Below are 13,484 nucleotides of genomic sequence, written 5' to 3' on the forward strand. Positions count from 1 at the left end.
TATTTGAAGTATCATAAATTCCAAACAGATATTGTAACAATCATTAATACATTCTGAAAATGTACAATCTGATAAATATTACAAACGTCAAAATTATAGTATTTATTATAATATTTGGAGAATTAAAGAAATATCTATCCAGATTATAGTTATAGTTTAGTTGTGTTTCTAAAAATATGGATTGGTATAAACATCAGAAGTGTAAAAAACTTGTTTGTTTCTAAATTAAGAGTATTTGCATTAATATGTATTATAATATGTATTATAGAACACAAGACTCAGGAATCTACAAAAGAAACCAAAAGTGCTAAAATTAACTCAAAATTATCAACAAGTATTCAACCTTTGAACGAAGGACCTTATCATAAATCAGGATTAACTAAAGTCAAGAATAAAATGCACAACATCAAGGTTATTTGCAGATAAATAAAAATGAAATTTTGTTCATATTTCCCTTAGAAACATATTTTTTAAGATGGATTATACACAACAATTTTATACTATGATAAATATTTTATATTATTCACGTATCCATGAATACAGTATGAATAAAAACTTGTTCTGAAAAATAATATAACATATGTACAAAAATTATATTAAATTATGAATATCAGCATATTTACATGTACAAACCAATGATCTGATCAATCTATTTCACTGATAGCATTTCGAAATAGAAAGATAATCAAACATTCTTAACGTATCACTAAGTAAATAACGTTATGAACATGGTCTCTTTACAAGTGGAAAAGATTGGGGTCATTTTCGCCCCAAACGACATTTTTCCAAACTTTATAATTCTAATAGATATTACTTTTTTTATTGCTTAAAATGAAAAAATGAATTGTTTACAATGAAAAAAAGGCTGTATTATGATTTCTTACTGTATCAAATACTTGATACAATCAACATTTTTGAAAAATGTCTGTTCAGCCTGCCGTTTGATTAAGGTGTTGACAAGTCAAGATATGTTTATATGATCGTAGTGTGCTCTCACGGTGTCGCGGAGTTCAACATGTCCTTAAGAGGTCGTAAAACCCACTTCCGGGCTGAGAAACCGTGACTCGGGAAGAATATCGGTTACGTTCATCCTCGAGCTGGTTTTTAAAACGCGGTGAGGACGGTCACCATGGTGATTTTAAGGGTAAAATTCCTATATACCACCCCGGGCCCAACCCAGTCATTTCATGATTTTCATCACATTAAAAATAAAATGAATTAGTCTGAATTAGACGTGAATTATAAAAAAGATCTTAACGAATGTTTTATCGTTTAATACGGTCGTAATTATAATTAGTATGTTGAATGTAACAGATGATCTTCTCTTTTTCGATTTATCGGCTTATATCTTGAAACTGAACGGATATGGAGACTAATATTTCGTGTGAAAGTTATAAATGATTAAATATCGTACAAAATGTGGTATGTTTTGTCAATATGGCATCATTGATTGAACTGCAAAAAATTAAAATGTGTGATGTTTTTCAGATAAGGAAAAATGCGTAGATACTGTTGAAAATTATAAGTAAGGTAACTCTAGTATTCCCAAACAAGTATCACCAAGTTTTGCCTCGTTGGTTAAAAACTTTTTATATTATCAAATTATGAAATAAAATATTGAAAGCTTCCTGTAAGCTGCCATAGGCAAGCAACATCGTTACTTCCGGTTGTAATGACTCCTCCATGACTTAGATATTAATAAAAAATCTAAATATTTAATAAAAATTAAAATATGAATAGGTATTTCGATTCTTCGGAAATTGCTTATAAGTTGTAAATGGAATAACTTTTGAAATAATTACTTAACAAGAATGGCATTTTTGTATTGGAAAATGCTTATATTTGCGTGAAGTTAAAGAACATTTTGTCTTATGTTGATGTGGAGCCGAGATACAATCGTTTATTTTTTGCTTCTAAATTCGTGTCTCAAAGGCACTTCAATGTTAAAAGCTGAAATTTGCAGGAGGCGCAGAAAAAAGTTTGAAGTTTATGATACATACAATTTGAAATGAATTAAGCACACTGTCTTGTGAGAACAGAAACTGAAAGTTGGTGCAAATGCACGATGTGCCAAGCGCACGAGGCCGCAAGACGAGTTCCCCTTTTGGTTCGTATTATCAAACAAAGTATCTAACTCCGAAGAAACCTATTCAATTGATCGTCATTGTCTCTCAAGTGTACTTGACGAAACTACACAGTCAATTTTTTGGAAAACAAAGTCTAGTATAAAAAATTATCACTTTACATTTCCAACTTGCTTTCGCAAGGAGAATACTGTCTGACCTGTACCACGATTTTCGGAATACCCTGCATAATTACTAAAAATACAAAACAAATTTTTTATAGAGACATCGTTGTCTAAAAATGTTGCACATTTTAATTTTTAAAGCCAATTTTCAGCTCAACCAGTGGTGCCGTCTTAACTAAACATATCTAATTGTGTTGTTTCATCATCTACAACTGTCACATGAAACATTATTTTCCATATCCGCCCAATTCCAAGATATAAACCGATAAGTCAAAAAAGGAACTACTTTTTCGATTATAGCGCTTCCAATTGCTTATTGTAGAAATTCGTCTGTTACATTCAACATACCCTCATTCCTACTCATAATCAGGACCGTATTAAATGAGAAAACATTTATTAAGATTTTTTTATGAAATACTGTATTTCAGGCCTGAAACCTCTTTTCCACTTCCGACTAATCGCCTGACTCGCCAAGTAATGCGACCGGGCCACGCGCGACGCCAAAATTACTGATAGACAATCTATAAATACATTATATATAAACGAGGCGTAAATTAAGTAAGGTACCATTCTAAGCAGAACAGAAAAGTAACGAATATGAGAAAATATCACAATGCATCATGACCCAAATGTTTAATTATCCATACGCATAAGATTTTTGATTATGGGAATACTTTCCCAAATGGATTCTTACACCACGTTTAGCACGCAGCTGGCCTCACTGCGCGGTGATGAGATTTGTGACTCGGTATTTGCTATTGAGGCAAGAAAAAACGAAAACAGAAAATTTGGAAATACATGTCGTTTATCGAAATTACTGCACGGTTGTTTGAATGTTGCTACCTACGTAGTAAAAGCTACCTAGTGAGTAGAAATCTTTTTCTAAAAAATAATCAATCGTCTTTGACCGTGTTGTAAATCTCGTATCACTTTGAACCTTCGTGAATGTGTTGTGAGAATTGTTCAGGAATCAAACAAAGTTTAACTTTATTCTTTCTAATGGAACCCTTCCTAAAGCAATATTCTTATAATGGAAATGGTTATTAATCAATTTATGTCGAAAAACTATTAATATAGAAAATAAAATTTTAATAAATAAAATAATTAAATTTTTTGTTACCATCAAATATTAACAAATAAATATATGTAGTGTTACGATAGACAATTTTTCATTATTACAGTATTAATTATTTATGTTAAAGATATTATAAATTCTAGTATTATATATTATTATATAATATTACAAGTTAATAGTGTTATATATTAACACGTCCTCAGGAAAATTTCTCACATTCTAGCAGTAAAACAACGTTCAGTTGCAACCGAGAGTCCTACGCGTGAGCACAGTGCGTATATATTCCATATACTTTGAAGTCATATGCAACTGATCTGTCACGGTGAGCCTTGACTTCGCAATCGCGCGTGACCCGTAATCGCAGCAACGCAATTGGATATTCTGCCATATACGATAGTGGATTTTGTAGCTGCGTGCGACTAGTCGCAAGTGGATAAAAGACTTAATCCGGCAGGATTAGTAAAGATTTTAGCAGATACGAAACCGGCACTACTCTTTATGAAGATTTCACCCACGTAAAAGAAAGAGAAAAGTTGAGTAAAGTTTATGTACGAACATGATTATATCATACTCGTATGTTCGTAAAGCGATGCGTTTGTAAGTCTCACTTTTCAATTTGTAAACACAGAGAGATAAGAAAGGAACTCATCTTAGCTTAGCTATTCGAGAACATATACATACTTCAGTAAATATTCAAGGTTTAAAAAAGTCGGGTGATCTCGGCCCAAAGTTTTAGGCTTATTCGAGACAAAGATGTCAGATGCTCAGATAAATTATACATAATAAAGTACATATACTCACTGCATCTGGAATCTCATGATATTGCAAAAGATGCATGTATGTTGCTATGGATTGTACAGGTAGTTGAGAAAAGCCACACTGTGGTTCAATCCAAATCTCAGAAATAATTTGAAAATCGCCAGAACTCTCAGCATCTTCTACACTTATTTCGCCATCTGCAGTACCTAAAATGTATACAAATTTGTTGCCAAAGAAACATTTTTTATCTAATAACTATATATACGCATTTTCATTCGTGATCGATATACTGATAAATAAAGCTTCGAAAATGCACATATTTCAAAAGCTTATGGAGAAACAATCTGCTGTATATCGATCATTTTTACACAAAATGTATTTGTAAATGTAGAAGAAAACTATCTTACAAAGAATGTTTTACACGGAATGTTACCGCTTTTTTGGTTATATACTACTTATTCACAAGTATTTTCTTTATTCATAAGTCTTTTCTTATAAAATAATATAATGTAATATAATAATTATTTCTGCAAATATCAATATCTTTACCCTCATCAGTATCTTCTTCCGATGCACTATCGCGTTCTAATGTTGTATTTGACATAATATGCGGTGGAAATAAAATATATTGAATAATACACGGGTATGATGTATCATTTTCACCAACTCCTTGCATTTGTACTTCAAGAACCATGTTTATAATACCCGCCGCTGAATATGTGAAACTGAAACCTTCAGCCAAACGCATTCTACGAATAAAAATATATAATATTCTGAATTATTTCTTTACTGGTGTAATTGAAAATGAAACAATAACGTTAATGTAAAACTTCTTTAAAACAAAATAAGATACGTTGTTATGAAGAATAGTAAGAAGAAGTATTAATATAAAGTACTTACTTTGTAATTGTGGAGAGAATTCTTGCGATCGCAGTTATATTCAATCGTGGTAATACAATTCCAGGAATGGTTTGTACGAATGGCCGTTTTACATGCCAAAGCCATCGATTATGGTATAAGTATCTAGACAAACTAGTCGTCAAAGTTCCACCTAACATTGGTGTAAGTCTCGTTGAAATAGTCTGAGCCGCATCGGGGAATACAATTAAATTCAAATCAGTTGGCATTCTCTCGTATCTAATTAATATCTTCTCTAAAGATTTATGGACAATGGTGCAAGAAGGTATTTCTTTTTGTTCCGTAGGTCTATTTGGTAAAGTAAGTTTAGACAATCGATCTAAAAGATCGACTACAACATTATGTCGAACAACTCCTTCTGTTCCAGCTGCGAATGCGATATTAAGAATGACACAGAGAGCTTTACAATTAATACGAATCAGCGAGAATGAAACTGGGGGTTTATCCGCTTCTCGATAAATAAATTGTACATATGTATGATTTTCGACGAGAACGAAAGTTGCCCAATTCTTTAACATGGCATAAAGGACAGCAGCTGCCTGACGGCTTTGAACACATTGAAAACGACCACTTTGATTTGCTTGATGTAAATGCCTTGGCAACGGTCTATCGTGTGATAAAATTAACGTTACTCTTTGTGTGTGCATCCAACGAGCCCACTGTAAAGGATTTAAAGACACTACAGGTTGCCAAATCTGTCCGAATTGTGGGCATGCAGCATCGCTAAAAATAAGTATATTCCTTGCATAAATTTCTTAAATGAACTTAGCTTCCGTTTACTCAAATTATATTATAGTTTAATAATGCCAAATACTCGTGTGTTTATTTATTTAGTTACTAAAATTTATTTATTTAGTCACTCATAAAATCACGCTTGAAAGTCATAGATACAAAATTCAATTCACAAACATACCTAAGTTGCACTGTACTAGGTGAAGGATAAGCCGATAAATAAAAAACTGGCATGCCGCTTCTAATTGTATCTGGTACACTATACCAAGTCCAACCAAAATCAGGACTCCAACTGAAGTGTGCAAGCATACTGTCACCTTCTGTTAAAGATGTTAAAGTTGCCCAAAATCGATTGACAACACTTTGTCGATATTGCGATTTCAATGGCTTTTTCGATAAACAAGTGATATCATGTAAAAATTCATAAGGAGCTGTAATAAATTTGCTTTTAACACAAAGAATGTCTTACTTTTAGTTGGTTTTGTAGAATATTTGAAAACGATCAAGAAGTCCTAAAATAATATTTATATATTTTATTTTAATTTACCTTCTGTGGTAATTGTGTACTGTATTGTATTAGATGTAGATAATGATTTTGTTAACCAAGGACATGTTACTATATATTCTAATAAAACACTAGACTTCCACAATAATACAAAGCAAATTTCAAGTACTTCGTCTCTCACATTGGCACGTTTTATTAAATATCCCTCGCGGAGACGACAACACAATAAACTACTTAATGTACATGTCACTTTATCTTCAATTTGTTTCTTTTGTAAAAGTTGTGTCGATTTTTCTCCATAAAATAATAAATTCTTAGAATGCCAATTTGAATAATCTGGCACAATGTTACAACATACTTCACGATATAATTGCCAACATAAAAAGTTTTTGTGATAAATATTCATTTCGGTTTCGTTTAAATCTACCTATAAAAGTTAATTATATTTATAAAATATATATTATATATTATATGTACATATAAATGTGTATGTGTCCTTAATTACTATAAATTAAATATAAATATGCACACACACATATGTGTTATCTGTAAAATTATAACAAAATATTCTTCAAAAGCTCGCAAGTTTAATAATATAACACATTTTTTATTTAAAATACACATATTATGTAAAATTGTCTCCATATAAATTCAAATATTTTAACTACAAAATCTAGGATATATAGATTTTTCCATCTGAACCTGAACAAACGTTCCGAATTGTAGGTGTACAGAACTAAGATATATTGTATGTGTTGAAAATTAATATGAATAAAATTTTCAAGTTAAACCATCAGTTTTTATCAAGATAGATCAGGAAATATTTGCAAGTACATAGCGTTTACTGATAATGATATATAATAACTAAATAATATATAATAACAATATACCATTAACAATTTCGAATAAAAAGTAAAGAATATTTAATAATTTTTACTTTTATGAAAGAGATTAATAATAATCAAATATTTAATATCTTTAGTATTTAAATATAAAAATAACGTAATGAAATATTACGTACACGATATGGAATAAAAGACATGTAAGCACCCAATGTAGCTCTTGCAATGAAATGTAATAAATCTTGATAGGGGACTAAACCATCAGCAGAATGTGGATGATATGTACTTCCAACATGTAGAAAACTGCATGCAATTGTTGTTGCACGTAACTGTTGTATAACAGAATCTAAGACATGAACATCGGTATTTCCTACTATACCATCCGACACAATTATCATATCTAAAAAATTCAGTACCATTCTAATTAATTTTAATAATAAAAATCTTTTTATTATTACATTACGATATTATTACGAATTCTGAAACAGTGTCACAATATTTAAAGTAATACTTTGTACTTCAGAATTAACAAAATAGTCGTAATAAATTTTTGCACCTAAAAATTATTTGTGACTGTTGTCAGAAACAATAGCAAATAGCTATTATTTCTGACCCAGGGCAATATTTTGTTGTTGTAAACAACTTTTCTGTGTATAAAATTTCTAGTTTAATAGCAATTGATATATCATAATCTTATTCTTCTTGAATCGAAGGCCAAATGAACACATGGATAATTACATATGTATGGACAAATAGATATTTGGATAAGGATGTGTTTGAAAAATCATGAACTTTTTTGAGCAATATATTCTCCAAGTTATTTAAATTTTCTACAATATTATCTAAACCACTGCACTACATCGTCCACCCCCGCATTATAGAGGACCTCTGTGCTTCTTGTAGAATTACAACGTAGAAAGCACGATATGAAGTCTTAAAAATTCATAATACAAAAAGTTCAGTAGATTTTCAACCAAATGAACTACAATTTAAAGTCCTTATACAATATATATACTTAAATGTCACAATCGATCAATCTATGAATTAATTGAATCAATTCGGAAAATTACTCGGAAAATTACTCGGAAAATTTACGCGGATACATCTGAATGGATTTAAATAAATTACCTTATATTTTTATTATTGTTCTTTATAGAACATTAAAAAAAAAACAATGCACATAGTAGTATGTCATATAGTCTGTAATTTAATTGACAAAAGCAATATACATAATATTATGAAATTCAATGGTAGTATCGCTTGCCAAAATAAGAACTTAAAAAATATCCTACATTTCTATAAATACAAGAATCATATTTCTTCTATATATTTATATTTCTGTTTATACATATATTCTCTTTTCCTATTCCAATATGTGTTAATACATATGTATATTCATAATACTTACGTGCACAACTATGTTCCGGTAGCAGAGTAAGCGCTAACATTCCATATCTCAACATATTGATAAAGCTTGATTCCGGCGAAATTATCGAAGTATTAGTAACACAAGTATTATTATTTTTATTTAGACAAGTATTGTTCTCTTCAAAAAGACCTCCGACTAAACGTTCGTTTTCAGCTTTTAAATTTTCCAATTGTTGACTAGCTACAGCGGTAACACATGCCACTTTCTCTTCTAATACATGAAGTTGGTTTTCTATGAAATTTGTAAGCTGTTTAACGTTATCCAAAGTTACAAGCCAACCTTGTACTAATACTTGCTGCGCAGGGCTTGTAAAAAAGGGTGTATGGGCTATTATGGTTACATAAATCTCTGGTTGCATTATTCTTTTACTTCCTGGTATTGTAAACTACAACAATATTAAACTCGTTTGTGCAATAATTTTATATTCATATAGAATATTCATTTGTTCTTAATTTTTTAAATTATAGGTATACCTTTTGTGAGATAAATTCAATGGAAAAGTAACACAAAGTACATTGAATACGTAGTATACAAATTATGACAATTGTTCTTAAAGAGATTCTATATAAAAATTTTGAGTTTCGATCAAAACTCGGTTTGACCATAAGATATTTTAAACATGTATAATCTTATATGCATTTTTTAAATTTGGTTGATAACTATTACGCGTAAGGTATATCTATTGTTGATCGAAAGTTTGGATTCACTGCACTATATAAGTAGTACATATTTCACGATATTATATGAGTTTCAAATAATAAATTATTACTTACAGGTCTAATAATGCTTTCCAAGAAATGTTTAGTAGCCATATATACTTCATCTATGACTATTTCACCATGTTGTATATCCTATAATAACAATAAATATACGAGAAAAGACTTTTTATATTATATAAATATTTTAATAAATATATTTTTAATTTAAGAATTTTTACACGTTATAATACATATACGTTTTTTTTAGATATATATAGTGTCAATATATGATTGAAGTGAAAATGGAATTGCAACTATCCCTTATGATCATCGGTTAAGTAGCAAATATTTAAGTACTTTTAGTATTATTTTGTATTATTTAAGTACTATTCGTATGATATATAGCGTCAACCAGGTTTTATTCGTGCAAAGATCAGAGTAAGAAATATTGAGTGTGACCGAGAAAGAAATGTTTGTCAGATGCTCCACAGTATCATTGATCTATGTACACAGCTAATCCCTATCAGTGAGTAGAGAGATCGACTATAATGCAGCAATTTACCTATTTTAAACAATCATCGTACAACAACCTATTTTAAATAATCATCGTTTCCCACAGTATGTAAACTTTATTAAGCATCAAATTTTATTACTTTGCACAATAAAAAGTTCTTTTATAACAATACACCTATCTTTATATATTGCATTGCATTTACGCTTCGATATAATCAATAGCGTATCTAAAATAACATATAGTTTTGGAAGTTTCTCTTTCTGCAACTCTCTGCTAGGTAAATGACACTGTGATAAGTTCGCAGAATCTGTATAACGGCGTAAGGCGAGTTATGTTTGAGAAGGGATTCCTAGCGAAAATTGAATTATTTACAACTTGAAAAAATAATCTTCAACCGATATTTTTGCATATCAACTTTTCCTTTGTTCCTAATCCTTCAAAAGTGTCCATAAATTCATTAACACCCTATATAAGCTCCTATTATTAATTTTATATGCTAAATTAGTTCCTAAACTGAATCGTATATATTACGGAAGGTACTATGGCAATAGTAACGTTATTAAATTTACTTATTAATATTAAAAAGGAAAGATGTTGTTGCAGAGAAGAAAGGGATGAGTAAAGATATTAATATATTATTAATAACCGACTAACTATGTCGCTAAATAAAATCATTAAGAAACTTTAATAATTAGTGTGTTTGTAAATGGAAACTCTATTCTTACATTTTACATTTTAACGCTAATTTAATTGCATAAATTCACGTCCAAGTTATAATCTTTTATTGTTAGTAAAAATATGGAATAATATAATACTTGATTCTTTATCTTAATTATTTTACTGAATTTAGAACTACATACTTACCACAGTTGCGAGTGATGGACTTAAGTCCAAATTAAAGACTATCCTGTACTTATGCGCCAGAAATATTACTGATGTTGTAGAAGTTACTTTGTAAAGATACTGATGGCATGTTTCAGGGGACCATGATCCAGATTTATTTTTCGGTAACACTGATACAATTTCTAGTTCTGCTGCTTCCCTCGTTTTAAGATTTGAACATTGGATACTTATCACAGTATCTAAATGTTCTAACATCCATTGAGCTCTTACATTTCGAGATATAGGAAATCCTTTTTTCATTAACAAAAAAACAGTATCTGCTTCTAAAATAACTTTCTCCTGTAATATAATATTTCCTATATATAATATAATATCAATTTGATCGAATAATGAGATTAATGCAAACACAGTGACATATTTGATGATGTGGAACCCATCTTATACAACAGATTCATGGCCAATGATCAACAACAAACGAAGTCGATCAATGGTTATTATTAATTAAATAAATTAAAATTTGTTAATTAAATAAGCAAACAATATTACATAATATTCAACATACATAATATTACATACTATTAAATAAGTTAAACATAATATTGTATATTCTTTATTATTATACAGGGTAGAGAAGATAAAGTGTAACAAGCTGATTTTTTCGAAGCCATTGCAGATGTAAACTTAAAATTTTCAAATATTAAATGGTGCAAAAAACCTAACATTTTAGGATGTAAGACGTTGTATATGTAAGATATTGTGGGAGTTTCTTAAGAATAAAGAGAATGTTACCCCAATTTTTTTAAATGGGATGGCAGATTAATTTTTCAATATTCGGACAGATATTATTAAACCTAACAACTTTTATTTAAGACATTTTTTTTATTTTGCATTTTACTAGTTAAGGAGCTATAACAGAAAATATATTACGGAAGAGGAGTTCCGTAAAGATGTCGAAAACTATCAACTGAAATTTATTTGAAAATTATTTTATTAGATATTCAAAGAATTGTCCATTCGCTTCCAAACACACATTTATTCTTGAGATAATAGCTTTACGAACATTTGATAACATTGCTGGAGTTATGGATTTACATGCGGTATAATTTCTTCTTTTCATATCCTCTTTCATAGTTGATACCATTACTATCACTTTTTTCTTTATGTAGCCCCATAAAAAAACTAACTGGTGTTAAATCAAGTGATCTATTTGAAAAATAATTTTCAAATCAGAATATATTTCTTCTGATATCTTTCGTATATATCTTTGTATAAGGTATTTTCCGCTACAACTCCTTAACTATACAAAATAAAAAAAGATATGCCATAGATAAAAATTAGCAGATTTGATACCATCTGTCCGAATATCGAAAAATTAACATGCCGTCACACTTGAAGAAAATGGAAGTTGCATCTCTTTCCTCCTTCAAAAAATTCACTCGCACAATATTTACACTTTAAAATATTAGCCTCACTGCACCATTTAACAACTGAAAATTCAAGCTGATATCTGCAATCGCATCAAAGAAAACAGCTTGTGATACTTTATCTGTCCCATTCTGCATACGTATATTTCCATTATCTGTTATATTATAAAATAGCCGCGGAAGAATCGAAGAACTTCAGATGTCGCATTCTAATTTATTACGTAATCTAGTATTACCTTCGAGTAATAAAATATACTTCTAAAAAATAATAAGTTTACTATCACACTTTTTTTCTAAATACGACATTAAGAAAATAGTCAAAATAGTCGCACTGGTGTGCGAAATTAAAGGATTGCTACCCTTTGACCGCAAAATTGTCGATATTTAAACTGCCGCAACTTCTTAACAAAAAATCATAGGTACACGTTTTCCTTACATCTACAAAAATATGTAAAAATCGTTTTTAAGAAATCAATACATTTAAAATTTCTTCCACTACTAGCTCTCAAAAAATATTTGTACTATGTAAAAATATTTCTTAATTTCGTTTCACACATATAAATAATTTATATGTTACACATATATTTTTTGTAAGTAACTAACATCTTTACTATCAAATTTGAAATTGTTATCTTTAAATCTATTTGCAATCAATAACATTTTGATTTGGATAGTATGTATTTTTGATTTTACATGAATAAATCCTTTTATTCTTAATATCATCTTTGCTGATTATAGACCAAACAATATATAAGAAATTCTTTTCGTATTAATTAAAGTACACATTTTAACTAAACTTTTTTAATTTATTAAATTTTAATTTGAAAATTGCATTTTCAAAAAAACAAAAGTAAAGCAGATATTAAATATTGATATATATTAATAAAATATCAATTTCAATTAAATATTTTATTAATATTATATAATACATATTATACTATACAGAAATTTATTTGTTTAACTGTGTAGAATTTGATATTTGTCTAAACATATATAAGTTTAAAAGTTATACTTTTTTTAATCATAAATCATCAAACATACAAAATAATGAGTTATATGGGGGAAAGTACTAGGTATTATGGCAATATCTAATATAAATTTTTCATAATTACCTCATTTTTTGTAGAAGGCATGATGTTCATTTTTATTTACTGCATATCAATCATTATTAGTAGAAAAAATAAATTTCTCCGTACATTCCACTAATGAGTAACACAGAATTCATGTTCACAAAATCAAATACACTAATGCACTATTATCACAATTTCCACTGTTTTCACAACTGTTCAAAGGTTACATTACTAATCATTGATTTGTATGTGCGTTTATATGTTTAAAATAATAAATACAACCTCGAAAATGAAATAAATCAATATAATATCAACATAAAATTATATTACATTGAACTACGATTAAACTCACAATATTATTACTTTATGTATTATTATTGGTTCCATGTTAGTGAATATCACTATGGATACCCTATGTAATTAGAAT

At 29.1% G+C, this 13,484-nt stretch overlaps 1 protein-coding gene across 3 annotated transcripts in view; it reads right to left on the bottom strand.

The window, feature by feature from the left end:
- Window positions 1-13,484, bottom strand: part of LOC132913412 (KICSTOR complex protein SZT2-like) — a 29,266-nt gene that overhangs the window by 15,105 nt on the left and 677 nt on the right. The window contains exons 2-11 of one of the 3 annotated variants that reach the window (XM_060971739.1): window positions 13,100-13,339; window positions 10,585-10,902; window positions 9,282-9,359; window positions 8,488-8,893; window positions 7,259-7,479; window positions 6,280-6,664; window positions 5,914-6,163; window positions 4,983-5,723; window positions 4,632-4,831; window positions 4,125-4,288 (exon numbers count right to left, since the gene is read on the bottom strand). In XM_060971739.1, the coding sequence (XP_060827722.1) occupies window positions 4,125-4,288; window positions 4,632-4,831; window positions 4,983-5,723; window positions 5,914-6,163; window positions 6,280-6,664; window positions 7,259-7,479; window positions 8,488-8,893; window positions 9,282-9,359; window positions 10,585-10,902; window positions 13,100-13,129 (2,793 nt within the window). In that variant the 5' untranslated portion in view covers window positions 13,130-13,339. Of the gene's footprint in view, window positions 1-4,124; window positions 4,289-4,631; window positions 4,832-4,982; window positions 5,724-5,913; window positions 6,164-6,279; window positions 6,665-7,258; window positions 7,480-8,487; window positions 8,894-9,281; window positions 9,360-10,584; window positions 10,903-13,099; window positions 13,470-13,484 lie in introns of those variants that run through there. The other 2 variants (XM_060971738.1, XM_060971741.1) reach the window with 2 other exon arrangements.

Source organism: Bombus pascuorum, chromosome 13 (genome assembly GCF_905332965.1).
Source record: "Bombus pascuorum chromosome 13, iyBomPasc1.1, whole genome shotgun sequence".
In the NCBI taxonomy this organism is placed as follows: domain Eukaryota; kingdom Metazoa; phylum Arthropoda; class Insecta; order Hymenoptera; family Apidae; genus Bombus; species Bombus pascuorum.